At 43.7% G+C, this 12,256-nt stretch overlaps 1 protein-coding gene across 1 annotated transcript; it reads right to left on the bottom strand.

Annotated features, from left to right (window-relative positions):
* Positions 1 to 5,284: 5,284 nt before the first annotated feature.
* On the bottom strand, positions 5,285 to 11,549 carry SELENOW (selenoprotein W). Its single transcript, XM_069943364.1, has 6 exons — positions 11,440 to 11,549; positions 8,342 to 8,366; positions 7,379 to 7,432; positions 7,226 to 7,300; positions 5,690 to 5,810; positions 5,285 to 5,451 (listed from the first exon to the last, which is right to left on the bottom strand). The coding sequence occupies exons 1-5, from the start codon at positions 11,478 to 11,480 to the stop codon at positions 5,733 to 5,735; spliced, it is 273 nt and encodes a 90-aa protein (XP_069799465.1). The 5' UTR covers positions 11,481 to 11,549; the 3' UTR covers positions 5,285 to 5,451; positions 5,690 to 5,732.
* Between the last annotated feature and the right edge of the window lie 707 nt (positions 11,550 to 12,256).

Raw genomic sequence — 12,256 nt, 5'->3', positions numbered from 1 at the left:
TAAAAGGCACAATGTCGGCTGATCGTTGTCTTGCAACATGTTGCAAGACAAATGACGTGGAGTGCAACTATCTGCTACCGTCACTCCATGTAATAGGATCGGCAGCAGCAGACCGCTGCTATCTCTTTTGGGCTTCCTGCAGCCCCACCTCACTAACCCGCTCGCTGTGGGTGCATGTAATAGCGCTGTCAGCCATCAGGGAATGAGGAGCAAGGGAGCGCTGATCTGACAGGGTGGCACTCGCTTTCTCCCGGAGATCGCCCCGTGTAATAGGGGCTTAAGACTGCCTATGGCTGTATCCATGATTTCCAGGACTACATAGGGCTGCATCCAACTTCTTCAGCCACCAATAATCAAATGCAGGGAGTTCAGACAAACCCGAGCGTGTCTAATGCACCTTACAGAAATTGGTGGGAAAAGCTGTGTCATACAAAGTACAGAATGGATCCATTATAGTTTCTAATGGGCCAAGCATTTGTTGCCCAGATTGTGGGGTGGGTGGCGGGGATCATTCTGGGACTCCTGTGTTGGGCACAAAACCCCTGACCTGTTCTCGTAATCTTTCCTAATAATCATTTCAATTTTACAGAAAAGACATGAATGGCCCAGCTAAGGAAAGATATCATCGTAAGAGAGAGAAAATACAGCAAAGAAAGGGATGGGCGGCCAGAAGACAAAGACAGATTAAGAACTGTGTGGTCATTCAGTTTCCATGGGATGATGGTGACAACCCCGCTGGAGAGACCACTGCCCAAGCAGCAGGAATACAGAGGTTTAAAGGCCTCTTTACAGTGCATTTAAAGTTATGGTTACATGAGATGATTATCAGCAGACAGGAAAGCTCAGGGACCATAATTACCCCTTGTTAAAAGGCCAGTGATCAGCTGATCAACGAAATATCTTTATTGCATCTTTTGTGGGGGCATTTAAAGGGAAACTATCAGCAGGTTAGAAGCAGCTGATATGTTCCTACACCGGATGAAGGTAATTTCCTCACCTTAATCCTCTGCGTTGTTTTCGTGTAGTTTGTGGTTTATTATTATAATTCTTTATATAGCGCCAACAGATTCCGCAGCACTTTACAATTCTAATCCATATGCTAGTGAGGCAGTAGGGGTGAGACTACCATCCTCGGTGCACCGATCCGCCCCTACTAAATATTGGGGCGGCGCTCTGCAGTTACGTCACCCCAGCAATCACCACTGCTAGATTTTGTATTAAAAGGGGCGAGCCGGCCAGGTGCACCATACTGCCTCATTTGCATATGGATTAAAGGGGTATTCGCCCCAATGCAGTTTAAAAAAAAGAATTACACAAGCAGCCCTGTTGTACTCACTGTGTCCCCCTGAGCGTTTTGACACTATTCTTGCATTTCTGCATGCTTCTGTTCTCCATATCAAAGTTTTTAAAATTCTGTCATGCTTTTCAATATGGCGCTGGCCAGGAGACTCCAACTCCCAGCATGCACCACACCTCCTATGTCTCCCTCCCCCTCATCCATCCTGTCATAATTTCTCCCTCTCTCCCTGATCCATTGCTGTTTACCTTTCCTGTCCTGTGTGTCTGCAGTGGGCTGGGTTAGCAGCAGGAAATATTTACAACCCAGCCCAAAACAGAGACAGAGGACATGTGACCTTGTAAACAAGACAGCGAAGTCTCAGTGTAACAGCATTTTTGAGCCAACATGGGGTGAGAACCTTAAAAAAGATCAAAAATGATGCAAAGGCCGTAATAACATCCAATTGCATATATATTTAACTTTTTAGGTACTATTAACCCTTTGAGGACCAGGCCCAAAATGACCCAGTGGACCGCGCAAATTTTGATCTTAGTGTTTCCGTTTTTCCCTCCTCCCCTTCTAAGAGCTCTAGCACTCTCAGTTTTCTATCTACAAGCCATGTAAGTGCTTATTTGTTACAGGAATAGTTGTACTTTGTAATGGCGTCATTCATTTTACCATAACATGTATGATGGAATCCCAAATATATTATTTATGAAGATATAAATAGGTGAAATCGAAAAAAAGAATGCAATATGGTAACGTTTAGGGGGTTCCTGTGTCTACGTAATACACTATATGGTAACAGCGACATGATACTATTATTCTATAGGTCAGTCTGAACACAACCATATGCAGGTTACACAGATTCTCTTATGTTATATATGTATTTTTTTTATGAAATCCTTTTTTTTGGCAATTAAATATTAATAAAATGGGCCTATTGTGACACTTATAACGGTTTTATTTGATTTGTGGGGTGTCATTTTTTCCGCCATGATCTTTAGTTTTTATTAATACCATGTTTGTGAAGATCGGACGTTTTGATCACTTTTTATTGATTTTTAAAAAATATATAATGTAACATAAAATCGGTAATCCGCGCACTTTTTTCCCTCTTTTCGTGTACGCCGTTCACCGATCACAATGACGCTTGTTATATTTTAATAGATCGGACAATTACGCACGCTACGGTATATTATATGCTTATCTATTTATTTATTTTTATATGTTTTATTTATATAATAGGAAAGGGGGGTGATTTCAACTTTTATTGGGGGAGGGGTTTTGGGGTAGTGTAATAGTGTTTTTAACTTTTTTTTTTTTTACACATTTGAAGTCCCTTTGGGGGACTTTTACATACACTACTTGGATTTTTACACTGACCATTGCTATGCCATAGGCATAGCATTGATCAGTGTTATCGGCGATCTGCTCATTGAGCCTGTCTGTGCAGGCTCAGTGTAGCAGATCGCCGATCGGACTGCACGGAGGCAGGTGAGAGACCTCCGGCGGTCCGTTTCAACGATCGGGACCCCCGCAGTCACACTGCGAGGGTCCCGATCGGTAAGTGACAGGGGACTCCCCCTGTCACGTACACTTAAACGCCGCGGTCGCGGCGTTTAAGGGGTTAATGACACGCGGCAGCGCTATCGCTGCATCGTATCATTACCGGTGAGGTCCCGGCTCACTGCAGCCGGCCCCCACCTCCTATGAAGCGCGCTCTGCTCCGGAGCGCGCTTCATAGCGGGAGAAACACCCAGGACGTAGAGTTACGTCATGGGTCGTCTGGGGACAGACTTCCATGACTTAACCCTACGTCCAGGGTCGTCTAGGGGTTAAATATTGCCAAGAATTTTTTTTGTGGAATACCCCTTTAGGGTGCCTTCACACCTACTGACTCGCAGCGTTAATAACGCTGCAAGTCGGCTAGGTCCTGGCAGATCACTGTCAGTACATACACGCAGCGGTCTGCCAGGACCTAGCCGACTTGCAGCGTTATTAACGCTGCGAGTCGGTAGGTGTGAAGGCACCCTTAAACTACAAAGTCCTCAAAAATGGCACCGAAGATGAAGGTAAGAAACTCACCTTCATCCTCATTGCTCCGTGTGCTATTGGTACATATCTACTTTAAACTATCGCTAGTTGTCCTATATCTTTTAGTGTGCTTTGAAGAGTGCGGCTGACAATGAAGTTATTAAGTTGCATGATTTATAAGACCTTTTAAAGACTCTGCAAATCAATGAGACCAGGCCATGTAAATGGGCCCTTGCTAAGCTGACACTAGCCATCTCAGTAAAGAGGGCAGGATGGAGAAATCCCAAATTATCTTAGAGGAGCAATAAACTGATTATCTGCCAAAGATTTGAAGCTAAAGCCAGGAGTGGATTTTAAAAGAGAAATCTCAGTCTCTCCTTTATGACCTGATATCTGTTTAGTCTGTTATAGTCTAGTTTACACAAAAATGTGTGACTTTTTGCCTCTCTACACCCTGCTGACCCAATGGGGAGGCATAAAGGGGACATAGCCTCATCCTGCACCCAGTTTACCATGATTTACGCTTGGTCCGAACCACACAGCAGCCTCAGATGCACCAGATCAAGAAGTGTGGGCCCCCCCCCCCAAAAAAAAAAAATCAAGTAATTTGCCAACATCCTTAGAGCCCTATTACAACAACAGATTATCTGACTGTTTTTTCAGACAAAGCCAGAAATGGCTTTGAAAAGAGGAGAAATCTCAGTTTTTCCTTTACAACCTGTTCTCTGTTTATAGTCTGTTCCTGGTTTTGGCTGGAAAAAAAAAACAAAAAACATCTCACTTGTGTCTATTCATTTGCACCCAGATTCGTAAACTGCTGTGGAATATGTTGGCGCTATATAAACAACATATTGGGGCACATTTATCGTTGTCTTTGCATCATTATTTTGGTTAATTTGATGTTTATGCACTGCATACATTTTTATGGTGCGTTCACACCTACAGGATCCGCAGCAGATCTCATTTAAATAACTGATCAGTATCAAATCTGCTGCAGATCCTGTAGGTGTGAACGCACCCTAAACCAACATTTATCAAGGTGTTTGCATTTTTTTTAACTTGGATTTAGTTACTTTTCTAGCCAGATATATCACATGCAATTTTTAATTTGCACAAAAAAAATTGTTCAACAGCAGTACTCTAGTCAGACCCTGGAATAGTTTTTTTTTTTTTTTTTTTAAGCCAAAAAATTGCACAAGATTTATCAAGGCTCATGCTCCTTAATGATTTTTGCACATGGACCAGAGATATTTGCACAGCACTTGTGCAAAACTTATGTTTTTAGCTGCAGCCTAATACCTGTCCAATTACATAAAGGCAAAGATGACATTATGTATTAGCTTCTTGGTAAATCCTATTGTTACTATATGAATTTATGACTTCAGATTCACTGAGGTGGAGTATTTCGGTCTTGCAGTGTCATACATCTTTATACCACACCTTGAGGCTATATACATGTATGCAGAACCAGAATGTCAGCATTGGGAGCAGTCAAGGTAGCATGCCTCTATATAACAGGATTTTCTTCTGCTTCAGTGTATGAGAAGAAAACAACCTCAAGGTGAAGAGTAGGCGGCCATTGTTATTGGATCACAGTCATCTGCAGGTGCTGGAGATCTATGGCTGCGCTTTCACATCAATTCACCATCAGGATAAATTTACATTCCTGGGCATAGAACTGACTGGTTGTGTGATGTATGCACTGCAACCAATGATCACATGACATCATATACTCTTACCACCTCTTGACATTAATGAAGCTGATAATCACATGACTAAATTGTTCATACATGACACAGGCATGAGGGGGAATGGCCAAAAGAGACATGTCTGAAGAAGCCTTCTTTATGGGAAATAAAAGCAAGATTATGCACACTGTACAATGCATGTTACTATATAGATTAAACTTCAGGCTTGGCACAAAACAGAAGAGAATATATAATAAATCATTTATTAATTCAGAAAGAAGAAGAAGAGAAAAAAAAAAAAAGTGTAAGAGCAAAGTTGGGCAACTGTCATTGGATTCATCTTGGTGTACTGCACAGGTATCTGGGAGCAGCCCCGCTCACCGGCGTTTTAGCGTTTCCCGTCATTAAGTGCTCGGCTAAGATGAAAGAAACAAGAGTTCGTCTCACCTGCAGAAAGAGAGCGAAGGTCAGTAACTGGAGGTGGCCAGAGTTATGACAGAACACAATAGCCTACAGCACATGTACCTATGACAACACTTCTGGTGTGGATACAGAACACTAGTCTCAGTGTCAAGTGTTGTCATGAGGACAGACTGGTTGCAGGTTTGAAACCAGTAGCTTTCCTGAGTCATAGGAGATTAGTTTATTACAGATTGAAAGTGGAATGTTCGCCATCTCCGCTCACCTTTGCGTCTCACACTGTAAACTCCTTTATATTCCTAATTTCATTATCCCTTCAAAGCAGAATCAATGGCAGACACAATCTTCTGCAGCTTTGTATTGTTGTCTACGTAACCGTCGCCATTCTGATAAATAGATGTAAATAAAGTTGTCATTTTATATGGAAGAGTTTCATAATTTTGTTACGTCGTAGCAAACGGAGAGCATTGTTGGAAACAGAGGGTGATCTACTGAATATTTGTAGTGTGATGTGCACAACTACATTACCACTTATTGACAAGTTTAAAAAAAAAAAAATGAATTTAAGAATTAAGGCCCTATTCCACGGGCCACGCTATTAGCGCTCCTTTGCTCCTCGTTCCCCGCTCGCTGCTGCCATTACACGCGGCCGCAGCGAGCAGGTTAACACCTACAGTGATCTACAACATAAGCTTTAATGCCTCACAAGACCGGTTACTCAGGATTTTGTGACTTTTAGCCATTTATAACCTTGTGTTGCCACCTGTCAGACATAATACTATGGTAAAACAGAACAATGAACACTACAGAGAGTGACAAGTCAAACAAGAAAGGGCCGTCACCCCATATGACAAATACACACACGCTACCGGAGGTTGCTAATAAACAGAAGGTACATAAAGACTAGCAGAGGATATTAATGGGGGCGTAAAGCTACAACACCCTGTTATAAGGAAGGTCTTCTATGGCTTGTTTGCTGCTAGGTCCCAGAATAGATCACCATATACCAGGCCTCTACTGAAGAAAAAAATAAATCAGGACAGGCATTTTTTGAGCTAGCAATAACCAACAGGGATAGGTCTGATAAACTCTTCCTATCACTTTCTGCTTTACCCCAGACAATGGCAGATAAGGGGGAGGGGGGGGGGAACCCTCCACAGATTAAGAAGCTTCAAATAATTTTACAAGAGTCTTGGAAATTCAGAACCCAACCAAATGCTTTCAGCTGGGAATTTTTTTAATCTATTAAAAGGTGCCAGAAAGTGCCCAAGATTTGTAATTCACCTCTATCTTTCAGTACTTATCAGTTTATAGTCTGGGCAACAGGAGGGGTTTTCTATGGGGATTTGCTACCACTCTTAGGTGGCGGCAGAGAGCACTGTCAGAATGGAAAGAACACATCACTTACTGAAGGACATACAGCAGCTGATAAGTACTGAAAGACTGGAGATTTTTAATAGAAGGAAATTACAAATTTCTGGCACTGTCTGGACTGTCCGGGTGATTGCTAGATCGTCCAGGCAGCCCATAGCATACAGCAGCGGTCTGCTGCCGACGCTCCTATTCCACGGAGCAACGGCAGCAGATCGCTGCTATATCAGTCGCTTGTTCTTCAACATGTTTGAAAAACAAACGACGCAACAATCAGCTGAAATGAACGATGTTGGCTAATGGTTGCCCTCTATTCCACAGGACGATTATAGTCCGTAACGGCCGATAGTCATTCAGTGGAATAGGGCCTTAACATACACACAACTTTCAGACTGGTAAGTAGTGCAGGCCATGTTTTAGGTCCAGTTACCTTCTTCGAATGCACAAGCTTCCCATTAACGGACACCTCAAACCACCCAGTGGCTGTTGGGGTACCTTCGCCATCCTAAAATTAACAATTCAGACATATGAGCACTGTCAGTCATTTTATGTAGTGCTAGCTTCAAAAGAGAAGTGAACTTACAACTTTCAGCAGGCCGGGGAACTTTTTATCCAAGTCCTTCTTCAACTGCTGAAACTAAGGAAAATCACATTGGTTAAATCTGCACTGACAATATGTGCCAACTGTCAACAGCAAGCAAGACACCCTGTCCCTATATATACACTGTCCCAAATACAGTATTAAAAATATTCAAGTTACACTGAAGATTATCACAACAGGCTGTAAAGCAGAATTCCCTTCCCGGCAAGTATTTCATGTATGATCTGCTGACATCTAGTGGCCAGAATGAGAAGTGCCTGCAACTGTCACTGGATAATCTCTCACTAAGGGTCCTTTTAGGGTGCCTTTACACAGAGATTAACCTGACAGATTTTTGCAGCCAAAGCCAGGAATGAATTTGAAAAGAGGCAAAATCTCAGTCTTTCCTCTATGACCGATTCTCTGTTCATAGTCTGTTCCTGGCTTTGGCTTCAAAAAATCTATCAGATAAATCTCTGTGTAAAGGCACCCTTAAACGATTTGTAAAGATCAAAAAAAAAAATTTATCGTTTACCTGAAATCATTAACCGTATAACACAGAATAGTCTTAAATTACGATTGTTACTATGATACTTTACTCAATCTGATCCCAGCAAAAGGAGGAACTATTTGGAATTACGTTGAACCATTAGTGAATGAAATGTGGAATTACAGCGAACAATTAACAGTGATTTTAGGGTCAGAGCTAAATCAACGGTCAACAACACGAACGATTTTCGATTGTTACCTACAATTACACACATAATAATCGTCCCATGCAATAGGGCCCTAAGCCTTACTGTCAATAGGCAACTATAGTAAGGAAAAACATTGTCAGATGGAAATTGTTCCTGAACATTCTAAAGCACACATCATACAACAAGATGAAAGGTGTAACAAAAGATTATCAAAGACTCTAATATGCAAGACAATACTTGTTTCCTAACCAAATCGGATGTGCCTTACCTTGGGCCGGTACCCTCAGGCGCCACTAGAAGGGGAGAAAAAAAAAATTGCAAATTTTAGTTCACTTAATAGCAGGATTCATTTACTCATCAGAGAGGTAAGAAGTGTAGAGCCTCATTGTATAACACTGAGTCGGCTATGTAACAATCACACAGATTGAAGATCTCCATGATAAGTTATCTATAGCATATGTAATAAGGGATGACCGCCCACCAACAATAGACTAGGGGGTCCCCTAGGGTGCATGTGCACTGCAGTTCCATGGCAACTCTGTAGATAGATGTGGATCATGGGCTACAACCAAGAAATCGATGGGGTACAGAGGGCTTCAGAGTTATCGGCTTCTTGATGCCCCGAGAACAGACAACCACGAGTTATAAGCCATGCACATCAAGGGGGGGGGTCTATCAAGACGCTTCATTCTTATGGCCCTTGCACACTATGGAAAACACGCAAATAATTTGCTTCGGATTCTGTGCACGTGCCTGCTTTAACATCTGGCCTGCCCATAGGCTTCATTTTAGGCTTAGGCCGAATCCGCCTGACCATAGAATGGAGTCTATGGGACTGGCAGAACTTGAAGCGGAAACCCAGGGGGTGAGCGGCGGATTACGCAGCAAATTATCCGCACAATTTTAGTAGTGTGCAACGGCCCTTAAGAGAAGAGGAGGATGCAAAGCTGCTCAGACTGGGAGCAGGTGATGGTATAAGACCCAGTGTCCATGCCTTAGGTTTTCTTTCACACTATAAGGAGTATGAATAAACTTGGGGCAGCCAGGGAGGCAAAGCCCTGTGGAGACAATGCTGCTTATGTTATAGCAGCAGTCCTGCAGTTGTGGGGGATGCTTGCCTTCAGTTGGGAAAGTGCAACACACACAGGGGCATTGTGTACCAGCACTGGGCTAGTATTGTGTGATGAAGATGAGAGACTGTACACTAAGGAGCAATGCCATGTGTCCGTGTAAAGCCACACTTATCTCCCTGAGGGACAAGAGGTGAAAGGAGCATAGCCCTGTCACCCACTAGTTATGGGACTGCTAAAACAGCACTCAGCAGCCCCACAGCAAAGGAAAAGAGGGCAAAACGCTTTGTTTACTGCTGCAGCACTCACTCAGGTTAAGGCCCTATTCCACTGAACGATTATCGGCTGATAATTGTCCCGTGGAATAGGAAGCAACAATCAGCCGACATTATTCATGTCAGCTGATCGTTGAAGTCGTTTGTCTCAACATGTTGAAAGACAAACGACTTATGTAGGAGCGATCTGCAGCCGCCGCTCCGTGGAACAGGAGCGGCGGCAGCAGACCACCGCTATATCCTATGGGCTGCCCGGACGATCAGCAATCACCCAGGCAGCCATACGTGCAGAACTCCAAAGGGATGAATGATATCAAGCTTTTATTACTTAATTTTGGAAAACAGATAAAGATCTTGTAAGCCACAAGATCAGAGAAGATCTGTAGAAGGTTCTCCAAACCCAGAAAGGATCAGAGATTAGAAGTTCCAGCAACAGTAAACTACACAACCTGCACCAGTTCATGGTATAGTGAGGTTTAGCCAGTGCATGGTATAGTGAGCCAGTGCACTGTATAATCAGGCACAGACAGTATATGGTATAGTGAAACACAGCAAGTGCATGGTATAGTGAGTCACTGCACTATATAGTGAGGCACTATGGCAGGGATGGGGAACCTTCGGCCCTCCAGCTGTTGCAAAACTATAATTCCCATCAAAGCTTTAGCTTTGGTTGTCCAGGCATGATGGGAATTGTAGTTTTGCAACAACTGGAGGGCCAAAGGTTCCCCATCCCTGCACTATGGTGAAGCCCAGCCAAAGCATGGTACAGTGAAGCCCATTCAGGTATGGTAAATTGTATAGTAAGTGCACTGTATAGTGAGGCACAGAAAATCAGTGCATGGTATAGTAAGTCAGTGTATGGTACAGTGAGTCAGTGCACTGTACAGAGAGTCACAGCCTGTGCATGATATTAAGTAAGTGCATGGTACAGTGAGGCACAGACAGTACATGGTACATTAGGGAGTCAGTGCACTGTACAATGAGGCACAGCCAGTGCATGGTATAGTAAGTCAGTGCACTGTACAGTGAGGCACAGCCAGTGCATGGTATAGTAAGTCAGTGCACTGTACAATGAGGCACAGCCAGTGCATGGTATAGTAAGTCAGTGCACTGTACAGTGAGGCACAGCCAGTGCATGGTATAGTAAGTCAGTGCACTGTACAATGAGGCACAGCCAGTGCATGGTATAGTAAGTCAGTGCACTGTACAATGAGGCACAGCCAGTGCATGGTATAGTAAGTCAGTGCACTGTACAGTGAGGCACAGCCAGTGCATGGTATAGTAAGTCAGTGCATGGTATAGTAAATCAGTGCATGGTATAGTAAATCAGTGCACTGTACAGTGAGGCACAGCCAGTGCATGGTATAGTAAGTCAGTGCATGGTATAGTAAGTCAGTGCACTGTACAGTGAGGCACAGCCAGTGCATGGTATAGTAAGTCAGTGCACTGTACAATGAGGCACAGCCAGTGCATGGTATAGTAAGTCAGTGCACTGTACAATGAGGCACAGCCAGTGCATGGTATAGTAAGTCAGTGCACTGTACAGTGAGGCACAGCCAGTGCATGGTATAGTAAGTCAGTGCATGGTATAGTAAATCAGTGCATGGTATAGTAAATCAGTGCACTGTACAGTGAGGCACAGCCAGTGCATGGTATAGTAAGTCAGTGCATGGTATAGTAAATCAGTGCACTGTACAGTGAGGCACAGTCAGTGCATGGTATCGTAAGTCAGTGCATGGTATAGTAAGTCAGTGCACTGTACAGTGAGGCACAGCCAGTGCATGGTATAGTAAGTCAGTGCATGGTATAGTAAATCAGTGCACTGTACAGTGAGGCACAGTCAGTGCATGGTATCGTAAGTCAGTGCATGGTATAGTAAGTCAGTGCACTGTACAGTGAGGCACAGCCAGTGCATGGTACAGTAAGTCAGTGCATGGTATAGTAAGTCAGTGCACTGTACACTTCCTGCCCCCCTTCCACCTGACAGACAACACTAGAGCAGCAGACAAGCCCCATCTCACCAGTAAATCACATTGACCTCGACCATCTGAACTCCAGGCATGGCGATTCTCTCTGCTCGTGCTGCAGCTGTCGCTGTGTCACCCGGAGCCTCTACACGGCTGATAAATGGCAGGTGGCCACGCCCACACTGCCGGGTCACCGTTCTGACTGCACCACATAACAGAGAGGGGGATCTAGGATTGTACCATTCCACATCTTGAGTTAAAACCACCCACAACATTGCAGTAAACGCAGTGAAGCTATTATACGTGATCACTATAAGATGTCTGATTCTCATCTATGTCTAATAAAATATAAACCGCTCTGGTGAAGGTTTTGTCCTAATGTTACCCCCGGTTTATGAATGGAATCTTCCGGAAGAAAACTGAAACGTGAGGCGACGTCCCGGGGCTGTTGTCTTCTTGTTGCTGAGGCTCCTGTTACCGGCTGAGGGGGGATGTGGGGTCTTATGTGAGGAAACCTGTGTTATCAGGAATTGTCTGTAGTCTTTCCTTTTTGCCTCATTTATGGATATTTGGGGCAGAAACTACAGACATTTGTACAATTTGCCTGTAACCTGCTGTTACCCAACACTTAACCCCTTAGTGACCGAGCCTATTTGGGGTTATCCAGCGCTACAAAAACATGGCCACTTTCCCCCTACTGTTGTCTCCAGTTTGGGTGGGGTTTTGAAACTCAGTTCCATTGAAGTAAATGGAAACTGCACCTGAACTGGAGACAACAGTAGGGGGAAAGTGGGCATGTTTTTGTAGCGCTGGATAATCCCTTTAATGACCTGTCTCACTTTATGCGCTTATAGCTCAGTGATGCTGTCCA

This window comes from Dendropsophus ebraccatus, chromosome 10, assembly GCF_027789765.1.
Source record: "Dendropsophus ebraccatus isolate aDenEbr1 chromosome 10, aDenEbr1.pat, whole genome shotgun sequence".
NCBI lineage: Eukaryota > Metazoa > Chordata > Amphibia > Anura > Hylidae > Dendropsophus > Dendropsophus ebraccatus.
The sequence above is the reverse complement of the archived record's forward strand: the minus strand, read 5'-3'. Positions and strand labels throughout refer to the sequence as shown.